Source organism: Elgaria multicarinata, chromosome 8 (assembly GCF_023053635.1).
Source record: "Elgaria multicarinata webbii isolate HBS135686 ecotype San Diego chromosome 8, rElgMul1.1.pri, whole genome shotgun sequence".
Lineage (NCBI taxonomy): Eukaryota > Metazoa > Chordata > Lepidosauria > Squamata > Anguidae > Elgaria > Elgaria multicarinata.
In genome coordinates, this window is record NC_086178.1 from 66,440,083 (window position 1) to 66,455,433 (window position 15,351).

Here is a 15,351-nt window from a genome sequence, read left to right on the forward strand (position 1 = left end):
GAATCTTCAGGTAGAGAAAGAATTGATGGAAGCAACAAGCGCTGCTAACTCCAAAGAAGAATCACTGTGTGGGTTCTTTTCCCACCAAGCACCCACTGACTGCTCATAGACAGACAAATATCCACAGCGATTACAGAATTAAGTCCATATTTTCATTGCTTGTGGTATTTTTCCTGGGCCTAAATCCTATTGTTCTCAGGAGGGCCCCTCTACTAGCACTGGAACAGTTCGCAGCATGCAGTCTATTATACGGTAAAGGTCTTCAAAACTGGAAGGAGGGAAACATTGCCATTTCCAGTACCTTATGTCCCTGTCTTTCCTGCATGATGGTTTGTTCCTAGCTTGGCCTTGTTTTCCTTTAAACTAGGGATGGGGAATGCATGGCCATCCAGATGATGTTAGATGACAAGTCCTATCATCCTCCATCATTGGCTGTGCTGCCTAGGGCTGATAGAAGCAGTTCAGCAACACCTGGAGAGCCACATGTTCCCCAAACCTGTTTTAAACAAACCTGCTTAAAACTAGATATACTGAGACAGCAGCCAGGGCACCTAGCCAAGGAATGGTATGCATCCTTATCTGATTGAAAACGTATAGCTTCAAGGAGTTCTTTCAAGGGAAAGAAATCATTAAATCTGTGCAATAAGTTCTGAGCACCCAGAAGAGATTATAAAGCTCCAGCTTTCTCTCGTTCTCTCTGTCTGTGTGTGTGCTCGTGCATGTGCATGTACCTCCAGGCGCATTGCCGCTAATGTTCTCTGTAGGATGAATTCAAATCTTTGCTTCAAAGATTCAAGGACCAAGCAATTTATGTTTTCAAAGCTGTGATGTAGGGAGATTTGAACTTTCCCCCTAAGATTAGATTTAAAAAGTGCATGGTGGTGGTGGGGGAGTCTTATCAAGCACTGCAGGACATGTCTTTTGCTTCTTCTGTCTAGTAAGGTTGCACACACAAAATATACCTGGATGATTTTATCTTGTGGCTACTGTTCACTGTAATATGCTTTGTCCCGAATTAGTATCGCCAGTTATAGTAAGTTCATTTCTGGGAATCTAAGCGTGTACAAGCAAAGGGTCCATCCATGTCCTGCCACACAAGCTGCACACAGCACAAACTGGAAGAGACCTGGGTGCAAAGGTAATGGCATTTGAGGCAATGCTCCATGCATGTCAGCCCTGTGTATGTTTTCCTTGAAAGAGTAAGTCCTACTGCATTCAGCGTGCCTTACAGATGTATGCATGAAATAGTCTCACTTATCTAAGGCTGCATTTAGCAACAGAACCAGATGGGTAGATGGATGGCAAAGCCAAGTCAACCTTCTACCTTAGTGCTACCAGATTGCATCTACCTTGGAAGGGATATGTGCTGTTTTACAGAGCTCAAGGTGGCTAATGTGATTCTTCTTCCTCCTCCATTTTAACTTCACTGCAGTCCTCTTAAGTAGGTTAGCGTGAAAGATAATGAATGGCCCAGGGCCACCTAGGTCTTCCTAGCCCTAGTCTGCACTATAACCACAACACTGCACTGCTTCCCATGCCTCCAAACAGAGGCATGGGAAGCTATTCGTTTACCTACACAGTCTCACATTATCATAATGAGGCTCATCACTGTAAATTTTAAGTCATTTCTACACTTCAGAGTGTGTAAATTCATTATAATATTATATGGTGGTCAGCATACAGGCGAGCCTTTATATCAGGGATGGGCAATTTGTGACCCTCCAGATGTCAGACTGCAACTCCCATCAGCCCTAGCAGCCTAGCCACTGGTGATGGATGATGGGAGTTGTAGTCCAATGACATCTGGAGATCTGCAAATGGATGAGCCCTGCTTTACATGATGGGAAATAGTTGGTAGGGCCAGCCTAAGATATTTTGCTGCCTGAGATGGAGCAACATATGGTGCCCTTCCCTCCCCTAAGTCAAGGTGCATTGTACCCAAGACTGGGTGAGTTATTCTGGCACATGAGGCAGAAAACCCCGCAAGCACCTTTTCCCATCCCTGGCAGTTAAAATACAATAGCAACAAATTAAACAACTAACCATTTGCTGCCCTTTCATGAACCCCAAATTTGCTGCCTGAGGCAGCCGCCTCTGCCTTATGTTAGGACTGGCCCTGATAATTGATTATATAGGTAGAAATAAGCAATGTATTTGGGCCGTAGACATATTTGGCAATCTGAGAAACTGTCCTGAGTGCCACCACAAAATGGCTTCCATGAGACACATTACAGAGGACAAGGAAGCTGACTGCAAGGCAGAGGTGGGGTCTGAGACCCAACATGCTAAATAACTCCTTTGAACCCAGTTTTTAGCATAGGAATTTCATAGCAATTCCAACTGCCAGTAAGAAAATGTGTTCATTAAAAAAATGTGGGAGGTCTAGGGCACTTTGATGGGTGCTAAGAAAGGTGTCCGGGAGCACATTGGTGTCTGTGAGCACCATGTTGCATACACTTGGTATAAATGTTATTCTCCTTTGTAATGCAGACTTGTCAGTTAAATAAATATTCTTCTGTCTTGTGTTAGATATTTGCAGTCCCAATAGACCATCATCATGGCCACACTATTATCTGTTCAATATGTGCTATAATTTGTTGCAAAGACAAAATGGAACAAAACCATTAAACTGGCCTATAGTAATTTTATGTGCCCATCTATTCTGGCATTACCATGAATGACAGGCAAACTGCCAGGAAAGTCTTGAGTTATTATGTTGATGTCTTACAGAATTATAATGTGGAAGCCAATCTGAACTTTTAACAACTCTAGGAAGGCATTCCCTGTCAAGGATAAAAGATTTTTATCGTTCTAACCAAATCCAACCACTCTGACCACCAAATCATAGAATAGTAGAGTTGGAAGGGGCTATAAGGCCATCGAGTCCAACCCCCTGCTCTATGCAAGAATCCACCTTAAAGCATGCCTGACAGGTGGCTGTCCAGCTGCATCTTGAATGCTTCTAGTGTGGGAGCCCATGATCTCCCTAGGTAATTGGTTCCATTGTCAAACTGCTCTAACAGCCAGGACTTGAAGAGTGCTATATCTCCCCTCAATCTTCTCTTATCCAGACTAAACATGCCCAGTTCTTTCAGTCTCTCCTCCTAGAGCTTTGTTTCCAGACCACTGATCATCCTCGTTGCCCTCCTCTGAACTCCCTCCAGCTTGTCTGCATTAATAGAAATATAGCTTCCAAATCATGCAAGGTGTTGGTTCCCTTCTATTCAGGACTGGTTAAGCCTCATCTTGAATACTGCATCCAGTTCTGGGAACCATACTTCAAGAACGATGGTGGATACTTGGCTCAGCAATACTACAGGCAGGAAGGGTCTTGGAATTGTTGTAGTTTTGAACTCATTTAAAGTAATTATGTATTCCTTGACCATTTGTTTATCAATCTCAAGCTGCAATCCTGCCTCTTCAGCTTGTACTTCACTTTTACCAGGGTGGTCATAGATCTGCTTTTGGGAGAAGACTGAGCCAAAGTAGGAATTGAGCATTTCTGCCATTTCTTTTTCATCTGTTATCAATTTGCTAGCCTCATGAGACTGGCTCTCTTGGTGTGCGCTGTGTGTCAAATAGGACATCCCCGACCCCCTATTTTCAAGTAGGACACTTTGAAAGAAAGAAAAAGTTGCAATCTATAAATAATTTTTGCCAACAGATAAACAGATTCGTTGTTTCCATAAAACAAAACAAAACAAAACAAAGGGATTGACATGTAGGATCAATACATCATTTAAAACTGGTGTCTTCCCAAAACTGAGATCTGACATAGTGCATTGATCTTGTTTGCTGCATGATGCTACCTACCCTGAATTTATTTATTTTATTTTTGTTAAACATACACACACACATTTATGGGTCATCCTTCGGCCTAAGCGCAACTTACAATTAAAACCATTTAAAAGCTTTTAAAACAACAACAACAACAACTTTAAAACAATTTCTAAGCTGGCAACTAGCCAAGTCATCCTATTCAATCCATAATAATGAAAGTCAAATCTAATTATGAAATCCATTGAAGATTTTCCAAATTGTCAGTGTGAGAATGAGCAAGGTTATGCTATTTGTTGATCATTTTGGGACTTTATTGCACCTTTCTCATAATATCTATTCCTTTTATACCAGGATTCTTGCAGTTAGTTCATCTTGGCCCTGTATTTGGCAAGATATCAACCTGATGCGCTAGCAACCATGTCCATGAAGGGCTTTTTCGGGGACATTTCGTTCCCACCATCTGTTAGCTGGCTCCAGTCTAGGTGATTTAGATTTGGTGGCCTTTTACCAAAGTGTTCCTTTATCTGGATTACTTTTGCAGGGTTCAAGCTGTCCTTACAACCATTCCAGGGACAGTACATAGAGGTTGTACTTCAGGCTGTTAGCTGTGCTAGCTGGTTTCATAATAAATGCATTTCTGATCATGTATTTGCATATGAACCACTTGAAGGTCAAGAGGAACGGAAAACCCTATAAAAGTTTGAGATAATTCAATGAACATTAGTAGCAAAGCTGCTGCCAAAACGTCAGTGGGGTCAAAACATTATGAAGATGCAAGTTTTTATATTTAATAGACACCCCCATCATCGTTGGTTTGTATTCTGGCCATTATAATAATGCTACAATTATTTAGCAATTTATAATCTCTACAAAAGACAGAGCAATAATGTTATTCTTAGTGTATAGGTGGGCAATCAGATGATGTAGGAGTTTCCCCAAAGTAACTTAAGCCCAGGCTTCAGCCTAAAGCTATCTCCTCTAGCCTCTATATTTACTACACTTCTGTGTCATCTGCACAGACACAATCCAAATTCTGCAAGAAGGAGGCCAAAACATGTAAGCAAGTACTTCCATGAGCTCATCTCACAATATGTTACTTATTTTAAACAGGTTCACTTTTGCTTCCAGTCTAGCTTGTGTTGTTGTTTCTTTTCTGGGTCTGGACAGTGCATTCCAGAAGAAATTAGTTGATTACTTTGAGAATTAATTTGTTCAAACGAAAGTAAAAGGAAAGAGGAGGTTGGTTCTCCAGTTCCAAAGGTGGCATATTGACATTAATGAGAGAGATGGGATGGGAACAAAATCCACCCAGGTGACATCCTGAGAGTCTTTTTGACCCCAAAGGACATAGAGCAGGGGTGGGAAGCCTTGGGAGATACAGGGGGGCATTTTCCCTTCACTTGGACACACCTGCAGGTCCGGGTGAGTGCCACAGAAATCAGTGGCAGCAAAAAAAAATTTTTTTAAAAAAATCATCTAGTTGCTGCTGAATGCTTACAGATGTCATATATAGATGCCATATCAAGCTAAATTTGGTCATTGTGGTTTCCCATAACTTTTTGACACCAAAAATCAGTGCAAAATCAATGATTTTATTTTTGCTTCCAGCACCATGAATTTTGTTGGTGTGACAGGGCCTGCATCATGGCGGGGGTGGGGGTGGTGCATGTGCCCCATGTCCATGTCTAACCCATTCCCAACATAGAAACATTGATTCAACCCTGTGGTGGTATGAACTAATACTATGGGACAAACTGAGAAGACAATATAGGGTGGATGTGTATGGCTTTGCCTCCACTTGACACTACTAGTAAGGATGTTGTTTTAGCAATAATAATAATAATAATTTAAATACATTAAAATACATTGTAACATACATCAAAATACTATTAAAATTTATAATAATTGCTAAAACATTTATAGAAAACATAAAAACCAAGACAGGAACAAAATGGGAAGCATACTCACTCAGGGAAGGCCTGGGTGAAGAGATGGGACTTTAATTGGTGCCTAAAGCATACTACAGTTGATGCTTCCTAAATACCAGGAGTGAGGTCATTCTATATGGTGGGTGCTTAGTGCTACCACAGAGAAACCTTGCTTCCATGTTGCTGCAAGATGGCCCGATACTCTATTGAACTCAAGTGTCCATTTCCAGCAAACGTCCTTATGTATATCCCTAATTAGATGAGGAATTGTGTATTCTGTCACTCAGCTGTCAGGGCTGAGTGTATAGAGCCCAATTTTTTAAAAAGAAAAAAGTAGCGCTAGCCATTGTTGGGTACAGTGAACAGGGGTTCAGACTCCCCCAAACCTGGTGCAGTTGCTAGCTATTTGACCTCAGCTACTGCATTCCAAGCATGCATACAACCTGGCTGCAATTCCAAGCATTGCTACTTGGATGTAAGACCCATTGAATGAACAGGATATATTTCAAATGAAACCTACTAGGCTTTGGGGATATAAGGATTCCACACAAGGACAGAATTAAATTGACCATCAATTCCTATGAAACCACTGGAATTGGTTATTTCTTTGCTTGGTTACTTTTAGCTACTGCAATAGATGTGGACTCTTTTATATGCTGTTCTTGCATCTCTTGCCTGAGCTGATAACTGAATGCAAATATAGTGTCGACACTGTTTTGGTGCCACATCTGTGGCCACTTCTGTGAGGTCACTTCCTTTTTCACTAAAAGGACAAAGCCACATGTTTTTGTTATTAAGCAAAATGGGTAGAGTACCTTTAAGTTTAGTTTTTCTACTGTTTCTAAATTGAAATAACAAATACGTGCAAATTATTTTCAGATGAATCTAGCCCCAAAGCTGCCATCAGCCATAGCAATTACTTGTTTAGATCTAAATGCAAGGATATTCTGACTATGACAAACAGCTCTATCTAATACCTGGTGTTGGGCAGAACTGTAAGCAGCAAGCATATTAAACATGAATGACCTAATCAGACAAATTGTATGGCTGTGCATGAGGCTTTGCACTAATGTTTCCCTAAGAAGCCTTGAGAGAGATAAAACATGCTGCATTAGATTTAGAAATAATAGATGTACTTCAGAAGAGAGCAACTTAATGACTGCAGGAATAAAATGGAATTTGCTTCTGCTGCAATGATGCTAAATACACATACTTGGGGATCAGCACCATTTTGTTTTAGAAATGGTTGTATATATTATAAAGTAAAAAATAGTAACATGAGCTTCTGTAACCATGTACATTCTCAGCCAGCCCCAGTCCCAACTATAAAATGATTACAAAAACAAGAAGAAAGGAAGGAAATAAGGAAAATCCTGGATCCAATTCAAGATATTTTTTTTATCTGTAAGCTAGTTTGGGCAGCTGGTTTGGGAGAAAAATGTAGTCTAGAAATGTTACCAATAAATAAGTCATAAATATTTTAGTCTGTCATTTTCTCTATTGCCTCTTTCCCATTTGTTAATGCAATACATTCAAGCTCAGTCCTATTCATATATACTCAGAAGTAAATCTCAATATGATTTACTCCCAGGCATATGGGTATAGGATTGAAGCCTGAGACTCCAATCCTATACACACTTACCTGGGAGTAAATCCTAGTAGAAGTCCTGTGCCTTACTTCTCAGTAGACATGTTAGGCTTACACTGATAATTAATTTTGCTCCCAAATAACTGTAATTAGAAAACATTTTGGATTGGAAAAAAGCTTATACGACTCTGTTACGAATACATTCAAAGACTGCAAAATATATATTTGTTTACTTCTTCCATCCCTTAATTGTTCTGTTATGAAGCTGTGCTTGGTCACATGTACAGGTGTAGGTATCATACAGATATTCTGATATGGAAAAACACACACATACAGCTCAGAATTAATTAAATCTTTTCTTCTTTATATATCAACGGTGGTATAATCTCAAATCAGTTCTTTGCAATGCACTAAGCAAAACCTATGAGGCTAGAACAATACCTCCAGCATCCAGGCAAGCGTGTATAGCATCACTATAGCATCAATGCTGCCTGTTCCAACACTCCCAATCACCTGATTAGGAACTTCATCCCATGTACCTGTTTCCCTCAAATTATCCCCTACAGCATTTAGCTGTCGTTGTTGCTAGCTAAATCACACCCCGGGCAGCAGCACTCCTAAGATCCTTTACATACTAGGAAATGGGTTTAAGGGGGGAAATGGAAAAACTCATTTAAAAATCAACAGATGACCCAATCCTATTCAAATTTGGTATGCTTAAAGCTCTCCTTAATATCTATTACTGTGCCAATTTTGATGTCTCTGTCTTTAAAACTTACACAGATGTAAGCATTTGTTTAATTTTTCTTTAAACATATCAAATCCTGCTCCTGCACCCCCACTGGCCGCTTGGAAAACAACAAACGATTCTCTCCAAAAGTAGTACCAAAAGAGGCCTTTCAAGCACAATTAAAGCAGGATGCATGGGAGTACTTCACAGTCAAAGCAGATTATAAACTCGAAAACTTCAGAGTACTTCACAATAAAAGCAGATTATAAGCTGGAAAACTTCGGAGTCCTTTGCACACAATTCACAGTGATTGCACAGTATAACGTTGGTGTGTGTGATAAAGCTCTAGGAATCAAAATAGAGATACTAGTACTCTTTACGGAGTTGTGTGATCATGAAGAAGCAGTGTAACTAATTAACCCTGGTGGAGTTGCCTAGTCTAAAAGCAAAAGACCATGGATATGTTAGCAGAGCTGAACACATATGAATGGAGAGAGAAAATGGTTCAGTCTGATAGCCTTTTGACAATTTTTTACAAGATGGAGAGATTTTGGTCAATCCAGCAGAAATCAAGCACACACATCCACATCTTGATCAATCACACCAAACATTTTTTTAAAAGCCCTTATTATGATGGCATGAGCTGCACACAGGATTTCATCATCCCTGTTCCTGGTTCCCAGGGCAATGAAAGGCCAACAGAATGCCATTGCTGCTACCTCTGGTGCCCTTTGCTGTTTGTGTATTATATTGTATTTATCCAGCTAAAATATAGCTATGGAGAATTGCAAGTGCAGCAATGCCGGAACGTCTCTGTGCTATCTCTAAGACTGATCAAGTCTCATTGACATAAGAACCCCCTAATAATAATAATAATAATAATAATAATAATAATAATAATAATTTGTTACCCGCCTCTCCCTCTGGATCAAGGCGGGGTACAACACAAATGCAAACACCATAAAATGCATATAACTAATTAAAACATTTAAAATTAATACATTATTAAAAGCAGCACATTAAAAAGGCATCTTAAAATTCAACTGGGTAGGCCTGCCGGGAGAGATCAGACTTTATGGCTTTCTTAAATTCTGGAAGACTATTAGGTTGACTGTTTAGTTGCTGTTATAGTGAGCTCCTCTTTGGTAGCAGAGGTCATAAGTTCAAGTCAAAAGTATGTGGGAGTAGGGAAAGCCACAGACCCAGTGAGCATGAAGGAAGAAATCACCATATCTCAACCTCTTTGTCCAATCTGTAAAAGGGAAATAATAATAATAATAATAATAATAATAATAATAATAATAATAATAATAATATCTCTATCAGTATCAAATATACTGAGAGTTGCCCTAGGGATATAACTTTTCTCCCTGCAATTATTCATTCCATATGGAATGGAAAATACAGCTGAAGCCATACAAATGAATCACTTAACATTAATGCGCACTCACAGATTTCCATTAACTTGTCTTCAGTAAATAAACTGCAATTCAGAATAATTTCCCTTTGCAGCTGTGGCCCATTAGCAACACTTTAGAGAAGAACAAATTCCAACCATGGAGAGCAAACAGAGATAGACCTGTAAAAAGAAATAACATTCTCTACTCAGTGCTGCAGGCATCCTCAGTAGAATGGTGGACTATAAATAATGCCAGCTTATTTAATATGTAATGAAGTTTCCTGCTGTGTAGAAGAAAAGTCTGTAGTATGGTAAAATATTGAACAATGCTATCAGGTTATTTTACCAGTTATATTTCAATGAACAGAAATTCATAGTGCAGACTTGCAAAGAGTGGTGGAATGGCAGGTTTCCCTAACACACGGGTCTCCCATGGAATACCCATGGTCATCACTGCACCCACAAGACCAGGCTGAGGTGCCCACCAAGCTATTTCCCCCCTCTTCAAGTGAATGAGTGATTCCTCTATTCACTTGAATGGGGCAGTGGGGGAAGAGAAAGAAAGAAAGATGGAAGGAAAGAGAAAGAGCAGAGAGATGGAAAGAAACAAAGCAAGATAAGCCATAGAGGGGGGCAGGGAGCAAGGATACAGAGAGATGGAAGGAAGGAAAATGCCAGAAAGAGAGAAGGAAGGAAGGGAAAGAAAGACAGGAACCAGAGAGATGGATGGACAGAAGGAAGGAAAGACAGACAGACAGACAGACAGGGCAGAGAGTGAGAGAAGCCAGAATGAGTAGCACACACACAGGGTGCACATTCACGCACACATAAAAACACAGTTAAGGGGGAGATGCCCTGAACATTTTTGTGATTCGCCCTCTACCCCCCTACAGGAGCTAATTTGTGGTAGTGCCCCGGGCACTTTTCTTAAAATGCCAAATGTGCCCGCGGGCCCAAAACATTTAGAGACTCATGCCCTAACACACGTCTGCTGTATAACCACCATGGTGCTTTTCCATCTGTCCCTGTGCAGTACTTACCAGTCAGGGCAACCAATAAGGATAGGTCTACCATGATGGGTGTATGTAACCTCCTGTATGTCTCCAAATGCCTGTTGCATAGGAACAGCAGCAGGAGAGGGGGCATTGCCTTCATGCCCTGCCTGTGGGCTTCTGTGATGGATTGGAGGGAAAACATCCTCTCCCTTAAGCCTAGCTGTAGAAATACAAAAATAGTAAGGAGTTTTAGATTTACTTTCAAAAGCCCAGAGTACACTGAACTTAATAAAACCTTGTAAAATATCCTAAGACAGCCTTCCCCAATCTGATACACTCCAAATGTTTTGGACATAAGTGCCATGCTGGGTCAGACAAAGGGTCCATCTGGTCCAGCACTCTGTTCACACAATGGCCGACCAACTGTCGACCAAGGACCTACAAGCAGGAGTTCAACTCCCATCAGCTCCAGCCAGCATTGCCAATGGGCAGCAATCCTGAGAGATGTATTCTAAAACTTCAGGAGGGCACCAGGTTAGGGAAGGCTGTCCTAAGAGAACAAGGGACAGCTTAACATTGAGAAAAAGGGCTAAAAAGGCTGGGAAAGTTACCTGGCATCAAAAGCATCACAACCTAGGTGGTAAGTGAGCATCTCTGGGGAGTTCCTTCCACAGTGGCAGTTCATAAAGCCCTGGCATAATATGATCATATCAGCTTGCCTCCTTTAATAGTCTTGCTGTCCTACTTTGGAACAGCTGAAAATTCTGGACCGTTTTCAAAGGCAGCCCCACAAATAATGTATTGGAGTAATCTAGATGAGAACTTACCAGAGCATGGATAACTGTAGCTAGGCTATCTCTGTCCAGATAAGGATGTAGTTGATTTATCAGCCTAAGCTGATAAAATGTGCTCCGTGTTACCAAGGCCAACTGTGCCTTCAGTGTCAGTGACAGTGTTGGATCCAATAGCATTCCCCAAACTATGAATCTGATCCTTTACAGTGAGGGCAACTCCTCCATAACAGGTTGAATATTTATTTATTTATGATATTCATGTACCACTCTATTTAGGTTCCGGAGCAGTGAACAAAGGAATGAAACAATAAAAAGATTAAAAGCATATTAAAATTGTTAAATTTAAAACAGAATACTAATAAAAATGCTGGCTGCTCAGTTGAGGAATGCTTCCAGGAAAAGAGTGCTTTCAGGAGGTGCCAGAGGCACCTGCCTGACCTCCAGAGGCAGGGAGTTCCAAAGAGAAGGGGCTACCACACGAAAGGCTCTTCTCCTGGTGGACTCCAATGGGGCCATAGGTCCATGTGAAACCACCAGGTGCATGCCCTCTGATGACCTCAGTGACCAGACAGGTTGGTAGAAAGCATCCTGGTCCCAATGAATATCACTCATGCATGCAGAAGAACTACCCACTAACAGTACCTCCATTTTATCTGGCTTGAGGCTCAGTTTATTGGCAAACATCCACTCCATTACAGCACTGATTCCACAAGTTTGGTTCCCAAGGGCCAAAAAAAATAAACTGAGCTCAGCTTTTGATTGGGCTCTTTCTAGGTAGGCCTAGTCCAACATTCTGGCCATTACAGTACACTGGCTGCCTAGTTATTTTTTCATATTATCAAACAACTGTTTTATTTAATGATTTGTCTTGCTGTGCAGTCCTCTGTATCATCCCACATTTTCAGCTAGATTCTGTTCTCGCCGAAGTTTATGACAATTTACAGTCTCTTCCCTGCCACTGTACTCCCCCACCCCCCGCTCATTATTTCAGGATTTCCCTATGTATTTTGCACCCATAAGAAGAAACTAGAACCTTTGCCTTGAATGGTAGCTTGCTATAGCAATTCATTGAGAATGCAGCTGCTGTCTCCCAGCTCCTAAGAAAGATCCTGAGCTAATATAAAGCAGGATATTCTTGAGATCCAAGTCTTAGATAATGACAATATCATTTGTAGCAGATGTCACACTGTACAGATATCACATTTACTCCATCATGATTACCAAATTATCAAATCTATGGGGTATATCTGACACATGAAAGTACCCTAGGACCTTGAGTGATGCATTTTGCACAGTACTTGAAGGAAATGAATGACTAAAACCAGGATGAGGGGAAGCCTGCTCTAGGAATTCTTTATAGGACTCTACACAAGCACCTAAGATTAATAGACTGAACAACTGGTCAGTGTCATATAATTCTTTTAAGTCATACAGTGAAGGTGCAATGACTATCAAAGTGATGGGTAAGAGGAAGGGAGCAGCAGCAGTTTTCGAAGCCAATTTCTCAGAAAGCAGTGGCACCTCTTTGCTCAGAGTGATCTATTGCCTCTAAAAATTCTTCTTTTTCTGCCAGGTGATAGAGTGTGAACCCTGTGCATGTCTAAGATGACTGGGACGCGTAATGTATGTGTAAATATTGCACACAAATGTGATATTCCAGAAAATAAGGTGCCAAATTACTCAGAACTCTAATCTCAAGTATAAGCTATCTTCTTGTCCCCCATCCTCCCTGCCCCCCTAGTGATAGAATTTTATATATTAAAGGAAGAACAACCTGCTTCTTTCTGGTTGTGCATTAAATGTAAGGTGGATATCAGTGAGATTTTCCCCATTCACTGCATTTGGGTTTTATCTGCAAATAACTACAAAGCCGCCACCTGTACACCATTATGCATTAATTATGGCCTAAAGCTCTGGTGGACATGAATCCCGTTCATCAGATGCTGCATCTAATGGAGCGGGCTCTAATCCACCAACGCTTAAGCGATAATAAATTAACTACCCTTTAAGGTGCCGCCGCTGTGGGACTCTTCTTGCTTTGCTGCAACACACTAGCAGGGCGACAGGCTCCTGTTCTGCATGTAACTGAAGTCTGTATCGGTAAATGTGTAGCAGTGGTTTTTCCCCAAAGCCCAGGCTGGTGCAGCCAGCGCTTTTAGCTCCTCCTTTTCCCATTCCAGTTAATATGAAATCTGGCTTGAGAAGGTTTGCACCTCTTCTGTCACACTTGTTTCCAAGGCCCATGTTGTTGTTGTGTTGTGGCTGGTGGTTAAATTCATTTCTATCTACACTTTGTATTAGTTATCTTCTAATGAAAAGTCCTTAACGTTTGAAGCACAGCTTCATGTCGACACATTTCTCTCTTACATCACTCTGCACAGTTGGTAAAGCCGGCTGAGAACAAACATTCTGACAACAAACAGTATGGAGGAGGAGTGGGGGGGGGGGGGGGGGGAAGCAAAAAGTAGTAAACTTCAACTCCCACAAGCCCTTGCATCCGGGTCCCTTGTCAAAGGCAAATCAGAAGACTGCAATTCCCACAATGCTCTTCCGCCTTATATTTCGTGGGCCGGGAAGCATCTCTTTCTTCCTCGGTTCTATGGTGTTCTTCTGCTGCGGTGCTGCACTGAACAGCTCCGCCCGTGTAACCACGCGGGTAGAAAGCGTAGCAGGTCGGCGAGGCAGAGCGGATGAGCTTTCGTGGCCGGGACCGTGCAAGGAGCGCTGTTGGATGCAGTCATGAATAAAACAATAGCAGCTAAGCTCCGGTCTTTTAATGGACTGTTCGCTGTGTATAAACCCAAAGGGCCCACTTCAGCAGCTGTGCTAAACCGTCTTAGAGCGAAGCTGTTGGCAGGTACTGCTTGAGAGGAGATGGGGAGAATAAAAGGCCCGGTAATAGGAAGGGGGTAGGGCGGGACGAGTCTAATTTTTAATTATTATTTTTATATGTATTTATTGCCTTTCCGTACCGCCCGATAGCCGAAGCTCTCTGAGCGGTTTACAAGACAAAGTTTAAAACCATAAAATACAATAAATGTAGTAAAACGTAATATCAAGCCTTAAGTTCAAAACAGAATGAAACTGAAGTAGTAACCAAGATAGAAGCCAGCAGCTGTGCAAAGATCTAAAGATTCATTAACACAATTTTTAAAACCAAAGGGCTAAAGAGGCTGGGAAAATAAAAAGGTTAGTCTGTTTGGGAGATCCTCCTGCAACTGCGGTGCCATCACTGAAAAAGCCCTTGCCTTCCCTCACCTTGTTCATCAGGGGCATCTAGATTGAGGCCTCTGAGAATGATGTGGGCAGGTACAGTATATATAGAAGTCTAGGCAACTGGTAAATAACGTGTGAATCAAGCAGGATTTGGGTGATTCTGAGGAGAGTTATGTGCCTGCAGAACACTACACACACACACACCCCTTCATTGTTTCCTATACAAACAGTTCAAAGAACATGTCTGCACACTTTGTTTGATTTCCCAACATAATCCATGGATGCTGACATGACGGATTGCATTTTCCAGTTGATGTCTAATTAAAAATATAGGAACATACCTTGTACTGAGTCAGATTATTGGTCCATCTAGCTCAGTATTGTTGACAGTGACTGGCATCTGCTCTCCAGGATTTCAAACGGGAATCTTTCCTAGCTCTACCTGAAGATGCTGGGGATAGTTAAAGGGTCTGCTGAGGGGGGTGGGGCCCTACTGCTGATCACCTAAACAAAACTATATGTATAAATGGTTTGCTTCTCTCCAGCATGTCTTTAGAACAGTCTCCCCCAACCACCCATGCCTGCTGGGAATGATGGGATTTATAGTCCCAACACATCTGGAGGGCACCAGATCAGGGGAGGCTGTGAATATCCTGAATACTCTTTTCTGGCTGTATTGTGCAGCTCTATCTTTTATCTTCTTGTCAACATGTCTGACTTTGCTCTTCAGGAGCAAATAGCTGAACCTAGATCTTGGGGCAATTTGTTTAATGGTATTTGTATCTGGGTGTTTCTGTTAAGGAAAAATGAGACGTTAGATAATACCGAAGTAGAGGAAGATGTAAAATCATGAATAATGTTTTCTTGAATGAGAATCCAGTTTTTATAGGTACATTGGCCCATAAGCATGCTACTAGCTTT

At 41.3% G+C, this 15,351-nt stretch overlaps 1 protein-coding gene across 2 annotated transcripts in view; it reads left to right on the forward strand.

Moving 5' to 3' along the window:
- Positions 1–13,802: 13,802 nt before the first annotated feature.
- The window catches only part of TRUB1 (TruB pseudouridine synthase family member 1), a 40,489-nt gene continuing 38,940 nt past the window's right edge, over positions 13,803–15,351 (forward strand). For both annotated transcript variants that reach the window (XR_010025734.1, XM_063132701.1), the window contains exon 1: positions 13,803–14,071. Coding sequence is in view for 1 of the 2 variants with exons in the window: in XM_063132701.1 (XP_062988771.1) it covers positions 13,954–14,071 (118 nt within the window). In the remaining variant the exon portion in view is untranslated. The remainder of the gene's footprint in view (positions 14,072–15,351) is intronic.